Raw genomic sequence first — 25,875 nt, 5'->3', positions numbered from 1 at the left:
AACCGTAAACCGGAAGCGTTGATGCGGGGTCCTATGGTTGTTGTAGTTTTTTGCGGGGTATTTGGAGTTGAGTATTTGGGAATTCGGTTCTCTGCATTTTTAGGAAACTAATACGGCTTTAATTAACAAGGCAGTTCTGCTTCATAATAACACAAAATTAAGAATAGAAGCATTAATCAATTTAATTGCATTAGATTAGGCTGGCTAGTTCCCAGTATGTACAGCACTATATGATATGTTTCAAACAATATAAAAATTGAAAGTGATTTGGTGAGACAATAAATACACAATACAAAAGACATTTGAAATTCATTGTTTCAGAATATTTATTTTCCATTTGAAGCCATATTTCTAAAATAAAATATACAGACAGAGTTGTGTTCTATCACGCACCAAAGCACCAAAATATGTCATGTATACAAGTTCCAGTTTACACAAAGACACCATGGCTATAACAAAGAAGAAAATACAGTACATTTGTGCATCGTACTGAAAAAAAAAAAAAAAAAAAAACCCTGTGCCACATTCTCAAAACTTTATATTAAAAATAGCCAGGATTTGTGTCAGAAAAACTGTCCAGTTGTGCAAAGTACTGAAGCAGTCCAGTAGCCCCTGAACTCCTTGAACTATATCCCCATTTTTCACAAAACAAGTGTACCTTTGTGTACCAAACAAAACATTCATTACTAATCGTTGGGTGGTAAAGTCTTTGAAATATTTCAGGTGTGAAAGAAAAGGATTAAAGTAATTCACTGTGACATAACGCGCTATAGACCTGCTGGACCCACAGTGCACTTGTTACATAAGAGCTTAGTTGTTGTATTATTGCTACGACTGGAGTCTTTGTGTTCTACAGTACACCTCACTGCACTGGTCAAAAAACATTCTAAAAAATGTGAACAATAAGAAAGTGATACAAAAAGAATTGATACATTTATTAATTAGCATTCAATGTTTTTCACTGACATGATTTAGTTTTCACATCTCTATAAAAAATCTATAAATTATCTAACATTGTTTTGACTCCGAACACTATGGCTAGGTTCCTTTAATCTTACAGGCATATGGAAATATTTGAGTTACGCCTGACTTTCCTGTGAGAAGTGTAAGCAGACTGTTTCGTGAGAGCAGAAAAGCACATTTATAATAGAAAAATAATATCCAATAAATCAATACCACACACATTTTCAGTCAATCAATAAGACATTTCAAAGGTTAAGGATGGACTTCCACTGGTCAAGAAAACTGGGTGCACTGCTTCTCCATGGCATGTCTTCTGATGCCACTGCCGTTGTTAATATTGATTTTGACCTTCGATCAAGTTCACTTTATCTGAAAGTTCATCAAGTGAACAGAGAGTCAAGGAAATAGAACTGTGTGTGATTTATGTCAGTACATGTAGTAACCGGAGACAAACATAATATCACCCAGTCTGACCAAGGTAGTACAACTGTGTAGTATTTCTAATGATGCATAATAATTACAGTTTTAAAATATTATCAAATATTATCAAAATAAATATCAAATTCAAATTCCCGGTCATCTTCAGGGTTAAGAAAAGGATATGCTTTCTGTTCAGCTCCTGGATGGTTGCCTGTACTTTTTTCTGGAACACAATCTGAGCTTCACACATGCAGGCATCCTGAGTTATTTCACTCCTCATTTCCTCTGAAAGAACGAGAAATAAATGCAGAAAGATCAAAGAATGAGAGTGGGGTTTTTTGTCCTCTTGGTGGAAGAAAGTGATGCAGGACATTCCTGATCCTATTCCAGGATCAACGGCTGAAGCCACAAGATTTCCAACATATGGTTTTCAGTGTTCGTACTGGAGACAATGTCATGCGCAATTAAGTTCAGTTAAAAGTTTTAAAGGTTTAAAAATGCCAACATATACATTATGGTTATTGACTGACCTACAGGTAGCAGCATAGATTAGTGCCATCATGATTTTTTCTTTTGTGAGTGAGATCAGGAAATGTATTAAATGACTCAATCAAGCAAACTAGCTAATCACCAGTGCACTTACTGAGCTCAGGAGTGGGCAGCTTTAACTGGGAATGTGCAACAACAAATGAATGAAAAAGATATAATTGCACGACACAACAGTTACATCTAACACAAGCAAAAGTTAGCTCCTAACACAATTTTATGGTGTAATACTATCTCCCTCCTTAACCAGGATGATTCATTTTTATGCTCTATAAATTGTGCTCGACCAGTAGATGACCTGCTTGTCGTTGGACTTGGTCGGCTTGGTTACAATTAGCTGCAACTTTTTCACGACTGAAGAAAAGACAAAAAGTAGCTTGCAATTAATATTAAAATACACAATATTGTATGTTTGACTCTACAATACATGGCAAAGCCCCGATCAGTATTCAGGGTTGACCATGGTTGTTGGGGGATGGTTCTGGTCTGTAAGGCCACAGGGTTGCAGCCCTATGGACCTGTAGTCACAGAAACAGGGTTACACACAGAACTCCACTGAGATGTTACTTAAACATGGGCAAAAAATGCTGTACCTGTAGTTATGTCAAATATGTCAAATGTGACCACACAAGCTACATGAGATACTTAATTTATCTGACCTTTGAAGAACAAAGGGTGCAAATTCTTACGTGAACACGTTTTCTCGTCTGTATTCAACACATATCCCGCTCGACACTGGCAGCTGTACGAATCACCGTTGCTGACACATATGTGCTGGCAGTCATGTCCCTGAGCACAAGCATCTGCACCTGGAAAGAGACGCTGACTCAAGTCGTAACACGCTCAACGAACTCTCGGGCCATGTGTCTAGGACAACAGCATATGAGAGGAAGGGGTTCCTTACGCGAGCATGTTTTCTTGTCGGCGTTCAGCACGTATCCCACTTGACACTGGCAGGTGTATGAGTTCCCACTGCTGAGACATACGTGCTGGCAGTCATTTCCCTGGGCACATGCATCTAAACCTGAACCTGAAACGAAAGGAAAAGCTCGCACCTCAGTGACACATGACATCAGCAACGTCGCACGGCTTTTTGAAGAACCCTTGATCACAGGTGCCATCAATAGAGAAGCGATGAGGCCTATACCTTTCATTCAGTATGAGTAGCCCTGTGGAGACCACAAATATCTACAGAGGAATAAAGTCCAAGTTCTTACGTGAGCATGTTTTCCAGTCTGCATTCAACACATATCCCTCTTGACACTCACAGACATAAGAGTCATCAGTATTGACACAAATTTGCTGGCAATCATGTCCGTGGGCGCATATGTCCGATCCTGAAAAGAAACACTTCCACATCTGCTTTACGTATTCTTAGATCATCTGTTAAGATGCGACATGCATGCTGTGAACTCCCTGAATGAACACATCTAATATCAAGTTCATGAAATCTGTGATCCTGTTCTTTTTGTCTAAAAAAATCTCAAGATACTCAAAGTAGGAGAAAGGTTCAGGTTCTTACGTGAGCAGGTTTTCTGGTCACTATTCAACACATATCCCATTTGACATTTACATATGTACGAGTCATCAGTGGTGACACAAATGTGCTGGCAGTCATGTCCCTGGGCACATGTATCTGAACCTGAAACGAGATCACATGTGATAAGACATGATTTGCGTGATCGTTCCTTTGTTGACAGGAACATGATTCCACTTCTGTTTAAAGTTATTTACTTGGGGTTTTGTGTCTTAATCAGCAAGGAGCAGACATGCAGCAAAGGGTGCTGGCGGAAATCCAACCTTTACCACTACAGTGAGATCTCCTCTACCAGGTAACTTGCATTTTTGGCATATGCATCAAATGATGCACGTCAGATAGGGTCAAACCACATCAAAAAAAAGTCAAAGCAAAAACAAGTGCAAGCCAAATGTTTGCAAGCTTTAACGTCCCCACTTAGTAAGCATTGCTGAGGAATTTTATTTTAAATTTATTTGTAGATTATCTGACACAGACAACAAATCCAGATCTTGGTTGAATCTAAAGTGAGTGGCACTAGATACTCTTCCCTCACGAGCACTGAATACTTTTTTTTTTATAACATCTCCCACATCATGATAGTTTTGTAGCATTTTTGCATGACTGCAGTAGGTCCTAGCCAATAAAAGTGCACATGGTGTGAGAACAGTAGCTTGCTGTACCATCTCTCTTCCTCTAATATGGATGGATAAGTAATTGCAGGTCAGTGTAACCGTTTGTTTAAGGGAAGTGGAGAGAGGTGGGCTCAATGATACAGTGTTTTCCTGCAGGGTCACGCATTGTTGTGCATGTGCTATATGTTTTAGAATATAAGTACCATCACCGAACAAGAAAGCCGTGTTTTCTTTCTCTGGATCACTGCTCCGTTCTTGCTAACACTGCTCCCTCTCTTCATTTACTACCTAACTCAATCAACCATTGCTCTCCCAAAGGTTGAGCTGCCGAGTGCCACCTAAGTAAACGTTAAAAAAGCGAAGTGTTACTGGTGTGTCTGCGGAACTCTTAACAAGTAATTGCTACTTGCGTGCTATACTACAATGTACTGAAACATGTGCCACGCCTGACTGCATAAAAGACAATGCTGATACAGAGGGCACCCACAGACTAACATCCAACTAAAAGGTTAAAGCAAGCTCAGCAAGCTGATCAACTGTTAACTTTCAGCCAACCGAAAAGCACCCAGTAGAGCCTCTATTTCACAGCTATTTTCTATTTCGCAGCTGTTTTAGTACGTTTCTTGCAGATAATCTTGATCCATACACTCCACGCTTCCAAATCCACACAAAACAAAAGAGAACTGCTTAAACATTAGTTTAAAAAAGTTCCGACTGCATTCAACACAAAGCCCTTTTTCTCCATTTGCAGACATAAGAGTCCCCATTTTTGACACAAATGTGTTGGCAGTCATGCCCCTGGGAACATGTGTCCAATTCTGCAAAGAGATATTTCTATATGTAACCGTCTGTAGCTGGGATCAACAACCTATCAGTTCCCCATTTATAGAATAACCACAAAGATAGAGTGTTTTTTATTCCAAGCAGTAGGCTTCAGGGCAGTTATGCAAAATAATCTAACAGCTGCAATGTGTTTCTACTGATTGTGTGCATCTAAAAGCATACAGTCTGTGGATATCTGTGTCCGACATCAAAACTGCTAGAAAGGTTCAGCCTCTTACGTGAACATGTTTTCTGGTCTGCATTCAAAACATATCCAGTCTGACACTCGCAGACGTATGAATCACCAGTGCTGAGACACATATGTTGGCAGTCATGCCCCTGGGAACAGGTACCCAAACCTGAAAAGAAAAACTCTGACTAACAGGTCTTATTGTGGAAGTCATTATGGAGCTTCTGGCTGGCAGTGGTTTCTTTTAAAGTGCATATAAATGAAGCAACTCCTCTCAGTCATGCAAAATAGAAGACAAAAAAAAACTGACAACAAAGCTGTTGTCGTTCTTACGTGAGCATGTTTTCTGGTCTGCATTCAACTCATATCCCACTCGACATTTGCAGGTGTACGAGTCATCACTGCTGACACAAATGTGCTGGCAATCGTGTCCATGGGCACATATGTCTGAACCTGAAAAGAAATACTTCTACGTCTACAAAGCCGGACTGCATATTTCAAGAAGCTAATCAAATAAGTTATATCTATGATGCAAGGCAAGCGTGAGACTTCTATAACCATCTACATGTATTTGCCCCTTCGCCGTAGCTTAGTTTCACAAACATTTTTGTAAACGCACCTCCAAAATAAAACTGTGTATGGCTTATGGCTTTGTGTTTCTTTGTAGCAAAGTTATGATGTTTTGTGGCTCTATTGCATCACTTCTTAGTCATTCTGTGTGTCTTGGTAGTTTCTCAACTAGCATATGACTGATCTGTGTCAGTGGCTCAACTCAGATATGAGAGCTCACCTGACTCTATAAAATGTTACTGAAGTCAAACTTTAAGAACTATAGTTACAAGTTACATTGTCTTCTGTTCATTTATGCCCTTCTAGGTGTTATGATCATGTCATGCCTTAACTTCTCTATGAAAACCAATAAAGGCATTTGTCTCAAAAGCGGAAAATATATTCTACTGAGAAAATTCATGTTCTTACGTGAGCATGTTTTATGATCCACATTCAACACATAGCCCGTGTGACACTGGCAGATGTATGAGTCCCCACTGTTGATACAAATGTGCTGGCAGTCATGACCCTGGGCACACACATCTGATCCTGAAAAGAGACACTACCACATCTGACTGATGCAGTTTACAGTGTTGAGATAACAGTTAAGGAGGCCTTGTGAACCCTTAGCGCTCGTCCCATTCATCAGCCCGGACTCTCAGTTCAGGCTTTGTGCTGAACAGTGTCTGCTGTAATCTATTTAGGCCAACCCAAAACATTAGTAACAAGAGATGGTATGTGGTGAGTCGACAACACAAAGTGCCTAATCAGCTTGAGTTTGGGTTTCAACAGCTTATGAACTTGGGATTTCAAAGTTCTATTTGAAATTCTTACTTAAATATTTTCAGATTAAGATTAAGCCAGATCCAGTCAAACTATAATTTTACCCATTCCTAATTTTTTGTCAGTAGTAATTCAATCATTTCCAAAACCCACACTGTGTATTTTGGACAGTGATACAATGGATATAAAAATAATGACAAAGATACTTACGTGAGCATGTTTTCATGTCTGGGTTCAAGATGTAGCCTGAGCGACACTTGCAGGTGTATGAACTGCCACTGCTGACACAGATATGCTGGCAATCGTGTCCCTGAAGACATGCATCAGAACCTGAAAAGAAACACTCCAGCGTCTGATTGGCTTATAGTAAGGCTACTGAAATCAATGATTTCTGGTTAATTCAATGTCAGTAAAATGTAAAATGAATGCAATGTGATGCATGCAGGTTAGTCTGGATAATCTCTGTGCTTCAACTACAGGTGATTATTGGTGATTCATAGTGTTTTGTGTTGGGGTTATTTGGGGAAAAGAGGCATATTCAGTTGTTACACATGTTGTTCAATGTACGTAACCTGTCAAACACATAAAATCCGAACAAAACATCTACTGAAGGCAATACTCTTTCAGAGTCTTTACACGTTTTCAGTACTGTCACCATTGCTGTGGTGAGACAGAAGTTGAACTCAGTGAAACACAGAGGATGGTTGAAGTCACTCCTCAAACTGTCATTTAAAAGCAAGCTTTTTAGCGCGCATGACTTGAAGCCATTCAATTTGCATGCAGTAAGTTTGAAAACAGGGAAAATGCTGCAAGATTAGCAAATGTAACCTTAGGTGGTACCAGACATTTGAGAAACTGAATCCTCTTTCTTTATAGAGGAACTTTACTAAGACAGTGGAATTGTTTAGTTTTTTTTTTTCTCATTGAAATACTTTTGCATTCCCTCTTAGCAGCCATTTCAACCACATATGTTGTTACTGGCAAGCTATGCCTCAGGACAAAAACAAGTTGCTTAGATCGTGGTTTTACTTAGAATAGATATTTTGGTAAAGCTGGAAGACCTTCATTGTCCTGCTATAATACTTCAGAGGTTAAGAGAAACATTTACTTAAGTTTTAAAACAGGATGGACTGTCCCGACCATCCACCCCAATCTCCTCCCATATGTACTTGTGGACTGTACTTCACAGCCACTATAGTATAGCAGTTCCTTATATGCATTTGCCCTGATTAGTAGAATAGAGCCATAACTGTATGCTTGCACTGGCTAGTGCTATGACTAAACCTGTGACTGTGGTCCTGGATGCAACTGTGGGTGGTGCACTCTTGAAAAGACTGCTAATCAGACTACTGGATTCATTCACTGAAAAACTTCACACTCAGGGTTCATAAGTCCCAAATGCTTCAGCACTGGAATGTGACAATTTTCAGTCAACCTCCCTGTACAAATAGGAATGTATATACATTTTGCAAGGTGCATCAAAAGACGCTGCGAGGGAATGGAAAATATTAGTAAAAACAAAAAAATCCTACTGAGATGTTTTGGGTTCTACGCAGACGACAAAGTCTTCTAAATGCACCTTTGATTTAAAACCATTCCAGTCTCTGATGTCACACAAATTTGCCACGACATGAGTAAATGGGCTGGATGTACAGTTAGCAAAAATGTGTGAACAATTCACATCACTTGTCCCTTTTCTCTACATGTTAGTCATTATACTACAGTAGAGTTGTCGTTTGTAAAACGGACTACGTGAGCCTATTAAACTTTAAAGGTGCTGGTTTAAAGGTTTGGACAGAGCCAAGTAAGCTGTGTGAGCTATGCTAAGCTAATGGACTGCTGAGTCTAGCTTCATACTGAGTAGGATGTGGGTGTGAAACTGTATCATCTAAATCTTGGAAGAAAAGCAAATAATCAAATTCACCCCCCAAAACTGAGCCAATCTGTATCCAAAAATACATTTTAGCCAAAGTTAACCTTTATGTTATGTTAATCCAGTTGCTTGCATGATAAATGGCTGTTAATGTTCTGTGAGACACTGTAGAAGCCAAAACAGGGGACCAGCATAGCACAACTTCAGGTAACTGAGCAGGGCATGCAGCCTAAGGCACAGAATGCAGTGCAGCGAGTGAAGATCAAGCTGCGGAGCGCTCACTGTGAAAAGTATAGACAGCATCATGTTGGGTTTCAACCATTTTAAAGGATTCAGGTGTGTAGATTTGAATGAGCAGATCAACTAGTGATCAGAGGTTTGTCTTCTTCTTTATGTTGGTTAGTATATAACTAATAATTCATGTTTAATGCTGAATGCATTAATGCACTTTGCACTTTTTTGTAGGAAACCTGCACAGAACAAGTGATGGTAAATCCCTTGTTACCTTGCCCTTGTTCTTAAGACCAAAGAAGAGGACCAGTGCCTTTAAAGTGGAGACTCCCTGTATGGTGCTGCCCATATCATCACAGGTGAATAGAAACAGATCTGACATACCGTTGTTTCCTTTATCGTCACTTTCATTATTTAATCCATTATTGTGCTTCCTGCCATCTAGGTCTAGATTGTAATCATCAATTCCGGCATCTATTGGAACATCTGCGCTCCCATTATCATCATCCTTACCGCACAAGGTTTCCCTAAATTTGGAAGTGAGCTTCTCTATGACACCGTAAGTCTCCACATAGAAGACATGGTCATCCAGTGGTTGGCTGGCCATGAGCCGGAGGGAAGCCATATCAGCTCTGTCTACTCCCACTGCATAGATCTCGATGCCAGACGCTCGTGCCGCCGCTGACACTTCCTCCACCCTGTCCTGGGGCCTCCCGTCTGTCACGATGATGGCCACCTTGGCGATGCTCGCTGAACCAGCTCGGGCCCCCGCCTCCACGGTGAAAGCTTTCTCCATGGCCGTCTTGATGGCCATGCCCGTCATGGTGCCTGAAGCGAGGGGCTCAACGCGGGCCAGCGCCTTCTTCAGGGAAGACTTGTCGGCGTACTTCTTGAGAAAAAACTCGATCTGCACCGTGCTGGCGTAATTGACAAGGCCGACGCGAGTGGCATCTAGGCCAATGGCCAGGCTGTCCACCATGTCTTGCAGGAACTCCTTGGCCTTTTCAAACTCAGCGGGGCGTACACTGCGGGAGCTGTCTATGATGAAGACCAGGTCTATTGGTCGATTTCTGCATTTGGACCCTGTTGCTCCTGCAAAATGAAACAAAAATGAAAAAAAAAGACATTTTAATACATTTGCAGGTGCATTTATTTAGTTTTTGGGATGACAATGAATTATTAAACAGGGGAACACAAGTCTTAATCTTAATGACTTTAAGCACATGCTTTTCCCCACCTTTGTTCCCGTTTTAACTATAAACTGGGAAGCCACAGGCTGTGTTAATTAGTGTTAAGAGACTAAAGACCAAAATCTGAAAATATGTGATTTAAATAGGATATCATGACAAAATCTGGTACATGTATACAGGCACATGCAAATACACACAGACACAAACACTGACAACAGAAGACTGGCTGGCACATATCACACACAGCATGCCATGTATATGACACATGGAGACACATGACACTATATAACACATAGCATCCACAAACCTACCTCCACTGTCAGTCCTCTGTCCTTCCTGTGACAGATAGTTGTTGGCACCAGCCTGTTGAAAGCCACGCACGCCGTAACCACCACCCTGCAAAGTTTCAGCACTCGGCAGATCGTCGGAGACCTGCTCGGCAGATCTAATATCTTCCAATCGCTCATATAAAATTGGCTTGACCTTCGGGGGCACGCGCGGGTTTAGACCAGCTGAATGAATCCGCGTGCGCTGCGACCGAGCGTGCGGGAGAATTCCCAGCGTCCCCGGTGCCAGGACGCCAAAGAAAAAGACCAGTCTCCACATCACTGAAGTCACCTTGCCTGCGTGAAGTAGGGTTTTCTGTGGTCCGGGCGTCTGAGTGTCCACCTTCTACGGCTGAATGCACCCTATTTATATGATCTAGCCCACTGCACATAAAGCGTGGGGGAGCGGGCAGAGGGCCAATCCAGAGACGTTTAATCCAGAATCAGTGCGAGCAGCACCCTCACTAGTTTTGTCTTATTCAGCTAAATGGGGGTATCCTATTTGTCCAAGTTAAAATATATGATGAAATATTAAAGTTGCATTCTCATTAAAGACTATAAAAAACCCAAAGTGCTTTTCCTCACCATCAATCGACGACTTTGCAGACCACTGCACCCAGCCACCCAGCCTGCCTTTTAGGTCCTATTCCCACATCACTTTCAGAAACATTTTGTGAATTCTTTGAGGAACAGATTTTAAATATTTTAAATTACCTTCAAAACATTACTCTTCTGAAGAAGAGTAAGTCAGACCCCAAGATTTTTAATTACAGACCTGTTTCCAACTTACTATTTTTAAGTAAAGTGTTTTTAATCAGCTAAACTATGTCTTGATTAGAACAGATACTGTTTTAAAAGGAGGCTCAAGACTCATGTTTTCTAATCAGGTTTTTACATTACTTATCACATTAATTCTTCCTAATTGTGTTTTATCACATTTGATTTTTATTTACGTTATTAGTGTTTTACATGGCTACATACCTACCTTTAAATACCTTTATTCCACTGTTTTAGATTGACTGATTTGAAAATCCAAGAGTTTATTTTTTTTTACTTTTATAACATATTTTTACTGGATAAAGGGTGTTTTAACTTATTTATTTACTTTAATTAAAAAAAAAAAAAAAAAAAAAAAAAAAAAAAAACATTTATTACCACTGTTTGCTGTTTTAGACTCTTAGTTCTCCAGTGTTTCCTGGTGGGGGCCTGCCAGACTTGGGGCTGTTCCTGTCCCTGTTTGGCTCCTTCGTCCTTAGGTATGGAGTCCACCTCTCTGCCTGGGTTGGGGTGATCTTTGCGGTGATGCCCCTGTGGTCAAGGGGCTGGAACGCGCCTCAGTGTCCCGCCATGTATCATTAACAAATTTTAGTGTGTAAATGGGTGTGTGTGTTTATATAAATAAAGTTTGACTTGATTTGATAAACTATTGGGTGCATTATTGTCAGGACTTTTTGCAAATTAATCAAGTCCTGTGATTCTTTCTTAGTTGACATTTTGATGCATTTTGATGCAAATGCATTTGACCTTATTTGTTCTTTACATGTTTAATATGGTATCTACATGTAGCGGTGGTATCAAAATGAATGGTATGAAACTGGGTGAAACAAAATATAAATTATTTTATTTTGAATGAATAGGTCAGGGTTTGTATACAGAACTGGACATTATTCAAAATGCAGTCAAATACAGCAACCTGCCCTTGTTAAACCAGTTTATCAACTGAGCTGGATGACATCGCATTATGGAATACACGTAACTGTGAATGAGTCCTTTTGTATGAGGGATTCAAAGCGCCTGGATGATTCCATGCCTGTGCAATGTTTTGAAAATGTTAATAAGAGGCAGTGACAGACTCTACCTGCTTAATGCAAATGATCCAGTCCCATTTTTCACAAGGGGAAGTCATATAAAGGCTGCCATCCAGGAACTAGTTCACACATTTGAGAAGAACAAATGAATGCATACCGTACTAGTGATTTACAGACATACATCCACAATGTTCTTCTCTCTGTGGTTATTCATCAGCAGCCTGGGAGTATTTCACTCATGTTTTGGACAGAATAGTCTCCATGAATACTCTGCTGGTGACATCATCATTGGAGGACTTTTCCCTATTCACTTACAAAGCAACAGAAGCGAAGGGCCTGAAGTGGTGATTACCTGTAGTAGGTAAGTGCAACCTTAACAAAAATATGAAATTATGATAATAATTTGAAAATGTCATGGGCTATCTGTCTTTTATTTATTTACTTATTTTTGCAGGTTTGATATTCAAATGTTCCTACGCACCCATGTGATGATATATGCCATTACCAAAATAAACCAGCGCACACCCAGGGATTTACCCAATATCACCCTAGGATATGATATCTATGACACTTGTGGAGATGTCAGCCTTGCCATCAAAGCAGCGCTCCAGCTGCTGAAGAACCAGTCAGACCCTCAGAGCTGTTTACTGCCTGAAATGATTCAGTCTGCCTTTGCTGAACCCGAAACCAAGGCAGTGATTGGCGAAAGGTATTCTGAAGTATCAATAGCTGTTGCACGAATTCTTGCTCTGTCATCAGTTCCCCAGGTTTGTCTTTCCTATATTTGACATTGTCCTTCTAACTACAGTCAGAAACACACATAAAATGTCAGGGTTGGATCAGAACGAAATCAAATCTTCTTTGGAAATACAATTATGCAAAATATGTGCAGAACCATTTTATAACTTTGCTCCTGTCTTTTGCAGATTAGTTTTGCATCAACCAGTGAGCTGCTCAGCAGAAAGTTAAAGTTTCCCACTTTCCTGCGAACAGTACCCAGTGATAAACATCAGACCCTGGGCATTGCTAAACTAGTGGATGAATTTAACTGGAAATCAGTGGCCATTGTGGGAAGTAGTGATGAGTATGGGAAGTATGGAAGTGATAGCCTTGTGAGCTACTTCAATGACAGACATATCTGCATTGACTTTGTTGAGATTTTGAAAGGTGACTTTGACCAAAACAAAACGTCTACCCGTGAAGAGCTGGAAGACCTAATGGGAAAGATTGCAAACTCCTCAGCTGAGGTCATTATCATGTTCACAAAGGACACCAACGTTGAAATCATAATACAAGAAGCAATTAAAGAAAAACTCAATAGAACTTGGATTGCCAGTGATACATGGTCCAATTCTGCAAAGGTCTCTTCATTGCCTGACATTCAGTTGGCTGGGCAAGTTTTCGGATTTATCTTCAAGAAGCACGAGGTGCCCGGTTTTGAAGACTACGTCACCTCACTGTTTAATGGAACAAACAGTACCAGTTTCCAATCTGGAATTACACTTTGCCCAAATCAGTCTGAGGAGGACAGAAGAAAGAACTGCTCGCTGACCAACGACCAAATGGGATCAGGGACATGTCTGAACCTAAGCTGCTTAACCTCTTACATTGACCAAGATGAGTCCTACAGCGTCTATTTAGCTGTCAACGTCATTGTTGAGGGTCTCAAAGACTTGCTAAAATGTAATCACCAACAGTGCCAACGTCACTCCAACTTCACTGCCTTTGAGGTACAGAGCAAATATCTTGCTGACATAAAGTTGCATTGCTTGTGCGACAAGTACTTTAGGTGGGGTTAGGTTTTTTAGACTCCCTTGTTTCTTGCTCCATCAAGTGTTTGGCTACTAGTAGTTGGCTTCCAATTTAGAAAGTCTCTGTGCTGTGAAAGGAGTATTTATTTATTTACACCATTGTCACCGAAAGAGGAAGAGGATCCAAAATGCACTGTGACACACTAAGCAGCCAATAGAGAGGAGAAGAACTTTGAATGGTGTTACAATTTGAAATTAGCCATTGCACAGATGCACAGATTCAGTGTCAGTAGACCAGCTATAACAGATCGGTAAACAGCAGCATGTCCCAATATGTAAGCTCCATCTACATTTGATAGGCTGGGTACCAGTACCCTTCACAATTTCAAACCTGTAGCACATCAGAAAATTAATTCTTCCCCCACCAAAAGGTTACAGTGTGTTGCTTAACAAGCTGAAAGTATTCTTCATCTAATAATAAAGACAGTGACTAAGTTCACTTCTTAAAAGGTTGAAATATTCCTGAAAAAAAAAAAAGTTACAATGTCCTTTTTGAAATATTAGATCAACATAATGCACTCCCATCAGCCACAGCATTAAAACCACAGATTCATTATAATACAGTGTTCCACTGGGAAATGTTTGGTCCTGACATCCATGTGAATGTTCCCATAGCGGGACAGTGCCACATCACAAAAACTGATTAGGAATGGATCAAAAATAAGTAAATAAAATAAAAAAACAAACAAACATTTAAATTTTATATTAATTTGGCTTTGTTGGCATTATGCTCCACAGCTTCTCAGGGCAATCCAGAAAGTCAACTTCACTGTGGACAACACACAAATATTCTTTGACGATCATGGAGACCCCAGCTTGGGATATGACATTGTGTACTGGAATGTGTCTGAATCTAAACAGGGCGCAAAAATAAATACCATTGGGGAATACAGCCCAAATGGAAGAATCAGTGTCCCAGAACATCTGAATGACAGCATGAATTCTGTGACGGTGAGATTCAGTTTTTACATTTAGTTTATTTACCAGAATAATTTTTGAATATCATGTACTGACGGTCGTGTCTTTCAAAGGTAACTGCTTACAACTGCTCCAAAACGTGTGATCCAGGATTTCAGTTGAAAACGGGAAATAAAAAATGTTGTATGGAATGTATTCCATGTGAAACTAATCACATTTCCCCTGGTAACGGTAAGTTTTTTTTTTCTTTTACCACTGTTTTCTTCCATGTTATTAGAACAGAGCATAAAAAGGAGAAGTAATTCTTCCTGTAGCTTAGTTTACCACTAAATGTACTTACAAACTGTTAAAATAGATATTTAGACGAACCAATTTGAGATCTAAAATAATACTATTCATTTACTTTTATTTTTAATGTTTAAAAAGCTGTTTTGTTTCTTTTATTTAGGGGACAGACTGAGACTTAAGTGATACTGTAACACTAACGCCTCGGCCTCGATACTGAGCTAAACTATAAGAATTTAGACTCCGACATATTAGTCCTTCTAGCTATCAGCTGTGAATCATAACTAAGACAGAAACACATTTCATGCCAAACTCAAACATAGTGTCTTCAAATTTAAACATACATGTCACACTGTTTACATAGATTTTACACTTTTGTAGTCAAATTTAGATAAAAGACCAGTCAGTGTTTCTTTTATGAGTAAAATGTCGTGAATCCAGAACATGGCTATTGTTTTCTTTTTTGTTTTTTTTGTTTTTTTGGTTTAAGACACAATAATCTTAGTTTCAAAATGACACAAATTGCAATACTTTATGTAATTAATACAATAACTGTCAGTGATTATATAACACAAAACTGTACCAGGGAACTATGTTAGGAAAATAGCTGGTTAGGAAAAGGTTGGTGAATCATTTCAGCAAAATAACAATTCTGTTTTTAATATCCAAGATTTTGTAAGTAGTAAATACAGACAAATTACTTTTAAATAGTTAACAGTTGTTCTTGATGGTGATTATACATAATATTAGTATTTTTCGAAGTTGTACATCCAAAATTTAGATTCTGTATTTCAGCTGGAGCTAACTGTCAGCCTTTGAGAAAATGTTTAGATGCCAGTTTGTAATCTGTTGAAATTATTTTCAATATAACACTTTTTCATCCACCCACTTCCCTCTAATAACTTTCATACAGTTACGAAACTTAGATGAGGATGTGTCTTTGATGATACTGCCACCATGTGTGTTATAACCAAACTTACTCTTGCACCGTTGAATTCAATGAACCATGATAAAATTGTTCACATCAAGTGTTGCGAAAGCCATGGAATTCTAAATTACATTTGGGGTAATAGATGTCTTTGCTGTTATTACAAGTTAAAAGGACTACACGGTAAAGATTTAAACTCCTGTATTCATTAATGCCACATTAAATATGATGTGCCAATTCAGTTTTGCATACTTTTGCAAATACTGCTTGACTTCTTGGCTCATGACCGTGCTGTTCTCAGGTGATCTTTCTCAAAAGTTTATTCTTCAGGATGAATAAGCAACAACGTAGTTCTTTCTGTCCTCACACATAATTGCTTGTCTTTGCTTACATCCCTACAGGTGCAGAGTGTAAGAGCTGTGGTGAAAAGCACTATTCAACTGACAAACAGGTCTGCCATAAAAAGAACGACGAATATCTCCGTTGGTCAGATGCCTTCTCCATCATTTTGTGTTGTTCGGCATCGGTTGGTATAGTTGTTACCACTGTGTTTGTTGTTGTGTTTGGAATCCATTTTAAAACTCCTGTTGTGAAGGCGGTTGGAGGGTACTTGTGCTGCGTGGAGCTTTTGTCCCTGTTCGCCGGCTTCAGCTTTATATTTAGCTTCATGGGCAAACCCACTCGGGAATCTTGCATGGTATGCCTACCTGGCTTTGGCATTGCCTTTTCCCTCTGCATGTCCTGCATTCTGGCCAACTTGCTTCAGATATGGGTGGCTTTCAACTTTGGCCTGACAGTAGAGTCCTGGATGAAGAAGATTAATCAGCCTTTGGCTGTGGTGGTCACTGTCACTGGGGGCCAGGTAATCTTGTCTGTGTTATGGCTGGTCTTAGAACCACCATATGTTCATGAGGAGGAAACAGATAGAACAATCCTGCACCAATGTACGTCAGACCAAACGTTCTTCATGTCCATGGTAGCCTATAACGCTTTCTTGGGACTTATTTGTTTCATCTTTGCTTACAAAGGTAGACAGTTGCCGGATTTATATAAAAATGCAGCTTTAATCACCATCAGTATGCTGCTGTTTTTAATCATTTGGCTTATCTTCCTCCCACTTTATCTCACTTTGAAAGGGAAGTACACGCCAGCTATTCAAGCTGCAGCCATTCTTATTTCCTGTTTCAGTATCCTGGGCTGTCACTTGGCCCCCAAGTGTTACATCATGCTCTTCAGGAAAGAACTCAATGATCAGAATGCCATTACTGACTACATAAAGAAGCATTATGAGAATAAAGGCATTGCTGTGGTGAAATCATAATTCTCCCTGGTAACAGTTAATTGCACAAAAGTACCTGTTTTCCACTGTCACACCACAGATAGCTTGACTAGACCTGAGCTAAGTCCAACACATCCTTTTGTCGGGGTTGCCCAAGAAAATATCCCATGGCTTTCAGATGGTTCAGACTGCTGCAGCACCGGGTCATCCAGATTTGGTCACATTACACTAGTGCTGGCCTCTCTTCATTAGCTTTCTATTCAGTTTAGAGCAGATTTTAAGGTTCTCCTTTTAACCTTCTCATTTAAGAACCTAATAAATGTGTATATGTCCACATGGTCTCTACGCTCCCAGGAAAGTAGCTGTCCGGTGGCTGATGAGTTGGTCTTAAATATTATATATTCAAATCAAAACTTAAGACCCACTTATTTATTATTGTGTGTGATTGTTAAATTTGCTTGCTTTTATAAATCCTATAAAGCTCTTTAAATCTCTTTTAAATCCTTTAAATCCCTGAATTTAAATTGATGCCCTGTCCCAAAGACCCGTTGTGTTGTATTGTGAAAACCTATTTTAGTTCATTACTACAATTTCTTTTTTTATTTGTGTTTTGTATTCAACTTGTGCGACACTTTGATGTACAGAACTACAGTTCAGAAAACATTTTAAATAGGACTAAAGTAAAGGTGTTTGGCTAGATAATGTGAGCGTCTTTTCATCTGGATCAATTTGTAAATAGTGCCTATTGTCTACTTCATATGTGAATAAAAGAGTCACATACATGGATTAACTCAGACACGATGAACAACTTCTTTTTATGTATGTGAATGCACAGAAATATGTGTTCAAGATTAACTTTAGGTGTGATTAAGAATGGGTGTATTTTTTAGTTTTCAAAGCAAAGAGAGTCATTACCTGATGAGGGCGCTGTTCTTTTTCTCTGTTGAATAGGTGGCTTTGAAGAAGTACAGGTCTTTGCTGGAAGAAAAGTGAGGTGCATAATGCTGAACATTGCACATTGTGTGTTAATATAGAGACTAAAACTTTGATTAAAAAAATAAACTGAGGAAAGTAGGAAACCTGGAAACCATTTAATGAATTAATTAAAAGGGCAAATAAGGTCGAGATCCTAAGAGGAACATGCAGACTAGGTTATCTAAAAAGAAACTAAAAGGTCAAAGGGATGAATCCCATTCATTTTTATTAAGATATATCTTATATGTTTATTTATTTAGATTTTTCTTTTCTTTTCTTTCTTTCATTATTTTTTATATGTATTTGACATCTTAGAGTAGGAGAGATAGCAGAATGAAAAGCAGAAAGAGGGAGGTGTATGTGGTCGTATTTATTCAAAAGGTTTTAATACTTATGTACTACACAAGATTATTGTATTTGTCATTGGAATGAAACTCATTAAAGACATTGGAAAAGAAAAATGATATGCAGCTTTGTCTGATTTATCACTGTTCTTCTGCCGCTACTCCATCTTTATAACATAACAACACATAACACAATCATGATTAGCATCTTAGTTAAGGCTTTTGTCTGTATAGATGTTCTCTGAGGACCATTGCTTCTTAAGTGTTTGTGCATAATTCAGTAACTTTAATTATGCACACACCACCTGCTATCTTTAGTTTATTGTTATTATATTTTTCAGAATTATGACTTTCAGCCAGAGGCTAGCTAACCTTCAGTGTGATGTTAAAGCATTGTATTTCCATATTATATTTAGAAACATTACTTATATACGCTTAGTTGCGTGCATGTGAAATTAGATCTGATGATCTGCAGAGCTATGTCTGTGTTTCTTAAGAAGGATGCTAGCAGTTAACTGTTGTGTGACATAATGAAGCAGAGTGTCGATAAATCAGCAGGACTTAAAATACTCTATGTTGCATTACGTCCAAATCATAGATTGTATAAAAATGGGTGGCAGAACAGCTCCTCAAAAGTGAAGCCAAGGCAAGTACCATGCTCCCTCTAGTGGCTGGATGTAGTATAGATCACAAGCGCCATCTCAACTGACTCACTTGTGAACGTCACATCACTATTAGTTATTTGAAACAGGTTGTGGCCTCATGATGACTACCAGTTGCCATGTCAACCACTGCAGTAACTAGGGCTGTGAGAGTAGGGGAAAAAAATAACTCCACTCTCCAACTGTACTGTGCAGACTCTGGCTCCAAAGTTGCAAAATGGCGCCGCCCGTTTCCCCAGGAAAATAGCTTCACTTTGGCCAATGGGAGGAAAAGGTGAAGCGTTGTCCAAATACAATATGTGGTCTGAACGTAATCCACTGTCTACGTGAACTTAAACGAAGTAGTAGAAATAAACACAAGGTTAAGTTCTTGTTCCCAACACTGAACATCAACTTTGCACATGACCAAAGATAAACACACACAGTTCAAGCACAGTCATGGAAAGGGCTGCTAAGGCTGCAGGAATCACACTTTTGTTGTTATCATCATTATTTGAATGCCCTTAATATGATGATCGAAGTTGACTTTATTTGGAACAATAAAGTGAGAAGAACTCTTAATTCTACGGCAGAAATAGAACTATGGATGCACTGCAACCAATGAGTAATTAACTTTCTTTCAGGGAAAAAAATGTTACTTAGATGTATATGTTTCAAATTTCATTCATTAAAATTCAGAAAAGCAAAAACTGTCTTTGATGTCACAGATTATTTACATTCCAAACACAGAGTGGAGCCCTAAAAACTTCTGCTAACTGTAAGTACAAAGAATGGTACAAAACTGAAGTAAGTATATTTTGTTGATAAAAACGTTTCTTTATTCAGCCACTAGATGGAGCTCTTGGAGCATTTCTGAATTGGTTTTGCAATACTGATCAGGCAAACAAATGACCAGCCCTGCGATAGGCTGTACCTCGCCTCCCGCCTGATGCCAGCTGGGATAGGCTCCAGAAACCCCCGCGAACCTAGTGACAATTAAGCGGTATGGAAGATGAGCTGAAACAAATGACCTTCCTAGCATGTATAGGTCTCCCTTGTGCCTCTAAAACAGCTGTGACTCATCAGAGAATTGACACGGGTCTTTCCTGTGGTGTCTGGTAGCAGAATGTTGTCGTTGGGGGCCTTTGGGTCCTATGGGTTGAGGGGAGGGGCCCCTGTGGGTCAACCCACAGATGCCAGGTGTCTGGTCTGGTCCAGATAATTGTAACATGTCTAAGTAACATCTACCTGAAAGCCATGTCCAAAATATATATACACACATGTATGAAATGTATGGTCCATTTTCAGTGATATATTTTCTGACTTGTATGAAACTCACAACACAGATCATTTGGCTCGGCACCTTAACTTTTCTTTATTAAAAAAATACAAAACTTTAAAAGTTTCCATAGGAAAGCATTATGAATTTGCAATCCCATCTCTTCCATATCCATTTCAAATGTATGATTAAACACTGCTTATTAATATCACAAAAACTTTGCATTCTACAAGTTACAAAACATAAAATAAAATAAGATAGGAGAAGAGGAGAGGTGCAGTCTGTTTTTGAGTCCCTGTGTTTTAAGTGTTAATCTTTAAGATTTGTCTTCAGTGGCTCCTGTAAAGTCTGGATAACAGACCTGCATGGTGCGTTCCCATGCAGAGTATGGTTACACAGGAGGTCACATCCATAGACAGAGACACTTTGACAGAACAAAGTCGCTGAATAATAACAATTACATGAATATTAGTCAATAAATATGTTTCTTGACATGTTAGCATCTTAAGGATTAACACTTGAGAGGTTCTGTAGAGAAGCAGAGCTCATGGAAAAGATAAATTAACATAGCAGCCATTTTGAGGAATTAAATCACCCCCCCCATCCACCTCTTTGCAAGTTACTCGGTGATGTGACATGAGCAGTTAACAGGGCCTTGAATGATTCAACAATAAACTGACTCCTCTTGCGGTTTCCTTTAGGTAATGAATCTGCAGGTATTGGTTGTTTATTAAATTAAGAGTCACCTCTGCCACCGTTTCAGTTCCTGTCTCTTTGGAGACAGGAAACCTTCAGTGACATTTTGGGATGTGTTTTGAAAGGTTATGGTTTCCCCTACACTAGTCCAGTTTAGCAAAAAAAATTTCCAGTGATAAGCCATGTCCCAATATTAAGGCAGAAAGATTGCAGCTACTATTTTAAACAGAGTCACCCTGTAACACTCTGCCTGAAACCCACAGACACGTTCAGAGTGTGATTTAGCCTCGCTTCATTAGGGGTAGATGCCGGCTTCCATACAGAACACAGAAAGTTGTGCAACATCATGTCCCTCTCATTCTCCGGTCAAGTAACTGGCCTTGAAAATGTAACGTACATTTTGAGAAGAAAATAAACTAAAAATAAACTTGAAGAGAGCCTTCTCCAGTACGCTAGAACTGAAGAGCATTGATGCATTGTACTACATGTTTAAACCACATGGGCCTGGCAGGGCTTGGTGGGCATGTCCAAGCTGCTCTCACGGCCACAGCAGGCTGGCACTTCAAAGAGGCTAGATGCCTCTGCAAGGGCTGGCATGCCCTGGGAATAGATCTGCTGCACTTGTTGCCTGGAGAAAAAAAAAAAAGAAACAATAGAAGTGTAAGTTAGATTCTCAGAGCACTACGTGTTATTAAAACTTCCCTAAGCAAGCCGTTATGAAGCCTTTTCATCTTCTGTGGCATAGACTCACCATGCCGGGCGGGACATGACATAGTGAATATCAGGTCTTTGGAAGCCGTTGAACGTGGAGGAGGCAGCCACGGTGTAGGCACCCATGTTCTCAAAAACCAACCAGTCGCCCTCCTGCAGCTCAGGCAGGTTACACTGCTCCACAATGCGGTCCAGTCCATCACATGTTGGACCCCAGATACTGCAGGGATACATGACCTCATCTGGCTTTGGCTTCTATTAACAACAGGGGAAAAGCAAAACATTTGGTGACTTTAGATCCTTCTTGCAGCCATCCAGAATAAGAAGACATCCATCATTTTACTGACCTTGTGCAGCGTTGGCAAACAGTGAGCATGGTCATAGAGAATGCAGTTGAAGGATCCATACACTCCATCGTTGACATAGTACATCAGGGTCCTGTCACTAACTACTTCGTCTTCCTCTGTAGGGGAAGGGAAAGAAATCATTTCACTGCTGAGCAACACTAGATTTAAAAAAAAACAAAACAAAAAATAAAAAAACATAAAATCTCATGTAATGTTTTTTTTAAGTCTGTTACCATCAGAGGCCGACTCGTCATCCATGATGACCTTCTTGGCAATGATGTTCACAACCAGCGTATAAGCAGAGGCCACATAGAAGCGTCCTGGCTCAGCAATTATCTTCACGCCAGCATCAGCAGGGAAATACTTATCAAGGGCTGGGTTGATTACTGCTGTGATCTACAATGGAAAAAACAAAAAACAATGACTCAATATCAGGCTTGATTACTTGTTAGTACAGATGATACTCTGGCTAAATGAACAAACATACTGTGTTTACCACATTCTAAGAAAAACAAAACATACCTCTTCGAACTTAAGTTCAGTGTCTTCTGAACCAGGAAAACCACCTCCGATGTCCAAGAGATCCATATTGAAGCCCAGCTCATCCTACAGGTCATAACATATACTATAGATTACTTTGCCAGATGAAATGATAAAGGTGCATATGCTTTCCAATCACAACTCACCCCAATATCAAAGACACAGCGAGCATCTGCAATAGCCTGGGTGTACGTCTCAGGGTCAGTGCAGCCGCTGCCAACATGGAAGCTGACACCAATCACGTCCAGTCCCAGTTGCTTAGCCTGCTCCAGGAGACCTCGACAAGCTTTGAGTGGAGCCCCAAACTTAACGCTCAGACGACACACTGCCTTCGAGTCATCCGTGGCAATACGCAGCACCAGCCTGGGCACAGAACGGAAATGGAGTTAATGAAAAGAACTAAAGACAATGTAGAAATGACAGACTTAAAAATGTAAAAATCTATGTGGTTAGCAAGTCTTACTTGGCCTTGTCATGGCAGCGGGCCACTTTCTTCAGCTCCACTTCGCTATCAAAGGTCATCATCTGGACCCCATTTGCAGATGCATACTTTATCTGAGAAACTTGCTTGCAGGGGTTGGCATAGATGATTCTGCTTGGATCCACTCCCAGAGACTGGACCAGCTGAATCTCCGTCTACAGGGCGACAATGCCAACAGTCAGCAAAAACAGTGCCAATTTGAAAATACGAGCTGCCAACACAATTTCAGCTAATCTTAAAAAGGGCTTTGTATGGCGTTATCTGAGTACAGCCAGTGATATGAAAAGCTTCCAAAACGCACCTTGCTTGCACAGTCAAAGCCAGTTCCCAGGGATGCCAGCGTCATAACTACAGCCCGGCTGTCGTTGCATTTGACAGCATAGAAAGGAGTGATGCGAGGCAGTGCCCTTGCCCAGCGCAAGTGCTTCTTTACAACGTCTCCCAGGTCACAGACATAGAAGGCATCCCTGTCATCCTGTAACAAATATCCCATTATACATGTTAGAAAAATAATAATTAGTCAATACATGACACATACAACAATAACCTGCATAGTGTTTGTAAAATTGGTACAAAGGTGACCATTATTTACACTCTTGGTCAGGGGAAAGAAGCTGGCCAAGAGTGTAGGATTTCAGTGTCATCCTGTTGACATTCACTACCCAACAACAGTCATGAGTGTCTCCCTTAAACAATGCCAGCACAGGATGCTTACCGTCATGGATGACTCATTGATCTTCTGCTCAACAATGTCCCGAGCAGAGAAACCCTCCTCAAGGAAAGAGAAGTCAAACTCTGAGGATGCGGTAGTGTTCATGGTCACAAAAGTTCCTTTTGATTGGTCACAAGTAAACTGAAAAGGGGAGGGAGGCACACATGAGATTTCATCCAGCTTTGAGAACACAGACACTGTTGTTTCTTTGATTACCACGTTATTACTTTATTATCACAGGAAACACCCACAGAAAGAAATTCAGATTATGGTCAGGATGCTTGTTACAGTATTATCTGATGATTTGCCGGGATAACAAAGCAGCATTTAATCAACGTGCAGATAGTGAGACACTTACTTGGATATGAAAGAGATGAAATTTGGAGTCGCCTTTTCTCAGGTGCAGAGAAGCCAAGGTGGTTCACCAGTGAAATTAAACCCCTTTAAATATGACTCAAGGCCAGGGCCTGAAGAGTAGCCAGTGTGCGATTTCCTAGAGTGAGGATTCTGTAAACAGAAAATATTAAGTTAAAAAAAAAAAAATGCATGTTTACTGGGAGATAAAGTAAAGTCAGGAAATAAGCCAGTTACTGTTGCAATACACAGATGTTCTGCTTAATTACAGTGAATTGATGCACGTTTCGAAATTACACTCGAGTTAAAAGCTGGAGACTTCGGTGTAATGTACCTAATCTCTTCAACGGAGATCCGTTTTACAACCGTCATGACAACTTGACACCTACTGCACATTAACAAGTCGTTCAAAGGGCCCCAAGTATCTAAGGCCCGCCGAGTCAAGATTTAATCCAATTACAAGAGGAACCGCCCTACCGCCGAAAAGTGGCATGAAAACGAACCAATCAGTGGCCAACAAATCCGACCTACGTCAGTTATACCGGTTCCGCTCGGAGGCTCGTGCCATGAGGCGACTTAGCATTTAAAGTTACTATTAACGCGGTTTGTCTGAACTAAAATTTAATTCTGAAGCGTCCTTTAACATAACGTCATCACATACAAGTCTATAAACCATTAAAATGTCTCTTGAGATTCCGACTTCCTGACGGTTGGTTACCAAGGTTAAAACAATAAGATCATAAAGGCTAGCATTTTAATCGGCCGGCTGTCATAGCGGCCACGTAGGAGTGATTGGTAATCGGTCGTAATCGAAGCGTCAGTTAATTTTGAAATTAACCGACGCTTCAGCTACAATGACACAGGAAGTCTAAAATTTTCTTTGTTCTTTGAAAGCCGCCGCAACGAAAGCAGCTTGCTAGCTAATGTTAATTTGACACGCATTAAAGCTAAAATGTTAGTTATAAGTCGTTGAAAGGTCCTTACCTTAAAAAGCATTTACAAAGAGTTTGTCCATTAAACCCAAAAGCTGGGATTTAAAAAAAGAAAAAAGGGAAGGAGTTCTCTTTCACAATGAAGTTCGCTGCCGTGGAGTGTATCCTCTCTCTACCAGGCCTGAAACTCGAGTGGAAGCCGGTTACAGAGCCTGGCTGTATTTATAGGGCACCCGTTGCCCCGGAAACGCAGCCAGCTGAAACCGGCCTCCCATCCACGTAGGAACCGGTTTAGTCTCGTCACCTCATCCACATGGTGGGAAAGAGAGCTCGAGCTCCGCTGTGCAAGGGCAGCGCACGAAATGATTAAAGGTATGCAGTCAGATCTAAGTGTCCTTTTATGTATGCAAAACCAAAACGTAAGTCACTGCATTGTGGCGAAAACGTGACAGACACGGCACATCAGCAAACCAGAACCCATGGGAGCGTCCAACCCTAGTTTGGACTTTTAATGCGGGAACTTGGCCTGTACTTAGGCAGGGTTTTTGTAGTTCACTAAATAAATAAGTAAATAAAAATGTGTATCTGACTCTTTAAGAAATGGAAAAGAAAAGTAAATGCCAGCAGTCCAGAGTTTTATAAAAGAAAAACTAGTAGAGGAAAATTATACAAGAACAGAACCTAGGCCTAATTCATTCAAATTATTTTTATACAAGTAAACAGGTTATGGGCTGTGAGGATTTATGCCATTTTTGTAATATCTGTTCGTATCTTTAGGTGTAGCACTGTA

The 25,875-nt window shown here is 40.0% G+C and overlaps 3 protein-coding genes across 7 annotated transcripts; 1 reads left to right on the top strand and 2 right to left on the bottom strand.

The window, feature by feature from the left end:
- Window positions 1–308: 308 nt before the first annotated feature.
- LOC125023162 (matrilin-3-like) lies at window positions 309–10,424 on the bottom strand. Of its 5 annotated transcripts, none has more exons than XM_047610223.1 (13): window positions 10,030–10,424; window positions 8,913–9,620; window positions 6,635–6,754; window positions 6,071–6,190; window positions 5,426–5,545; window positions 5,142–5,261; window positions 3,452–3,571; window positions 3,147–3,266; window positions 2,834–2,959; window positions 2,619–2,738; window positions 1,567–1,668; window positions 760–1,347; window positions 309–707 (listed from the first exon to the last, which is right to left on the bottom strand). In XM_047610223.1, the coding sequence occupies exons 1-12, from the start codon at window positions 10,322–10,324 to the stop codon at window positions 1,295–1,297; spliced, it is 2,124 nt and encodes a 707-aa protein (XP_047466179.1). In that variant the 5' UTR covers window positions 10,325–10,424; the 3' UTR covers window positions 309–707; window positions 760–1,294. The 5 variants fall into 5 exon arrangements, with proteins under 5 accessions (XP_047466179.1, XP_047466182.1, XP_047466181.1 ...); XM_047610226.1 differs by having other exon boundaries at window positions 9,042–9,620; XM_047610225.1 differs by lacking the exon at window positions 2,619–2,738.
- A 1,616-nt stretch (window positions 10,425–12,040) lies between these two features.
- LOC125023789 (G-protein coupled receptor family C group 6 member A-like) lies at window positions 12,041–20,832 on the top strand. The gene is made up of 6 exons (XM_047611302.1): window positions 12,041–12,213; window positions 12,307–12,619; window positions 12,779–13,582; window positions 14,402–14,614; window positions 14,695–14,812; window positions 16,196–20,832. The coding sequence occupies exons 1-6, from the start codon at window positions 12,041–12,043 to the stop codon at window positions 17,113–17,115; spliced, it is 2,541 nt and encodes an 846-aa protein (XP_047467258.1). The 3' UTR covers window positions 17,116–20,832.
- Window positions 20,384–25,297, bottom strand: odc1 (ornithine decarboxylase 1). Its single transcript, XM_047611254.1, has 11 exons — window positions 25,138–25,297; window positions 24,158–24,306; window positions 23,803–23,940; window positions 23,389–23,562; window positions 23,070–23,242; window positions 22,753–22,969; window positions 22,589–22,672; window positions 22,300–22,462; window positions 22,067–22,182; window positions 21,760–21,974; window positions 20,384–21,636 (listed from the first exon to the last, which is right to left on the bottom strand). The coding sequence occupies exons 3-11, from the start codon at window positions 23,902–23,904 to the stop codon at window positions 21,498–21,500; spliced, it is 1,383 nt and encodes a 460-aa protein (XP_047467210.1). The 5' UTR covers window positions 23,905–23,940; window positions 24,158–24,306; window positions 25,138–25,297; the 3' UTR covers window positions 20,384–21,497.
- Window positions 25,298–25,875: the final 578 nt, after the last annotated feature.

The sequence above is a fragment of the Mugil cephalus genome, chromosome 17, assembly GCF_022458985.1.
Source record: "Mugil cephalus isolate CIBA_MC_2020 chromosome 17, CIBA_Mcephalus_1.1, whole genome shotgun sequence".
NCBI classification, from domain to species: domain Eukaryota; kingdom Metazoa; phylum Chordata; class Actinopteri; order Mugiliformes; family Mugilidae; genus Mugil; species Mugil cephalus.
Note: the sequence above shows the minus strand (reverse complement) of the source record. Positions and strands in the feature narration are given on the sequence as shown.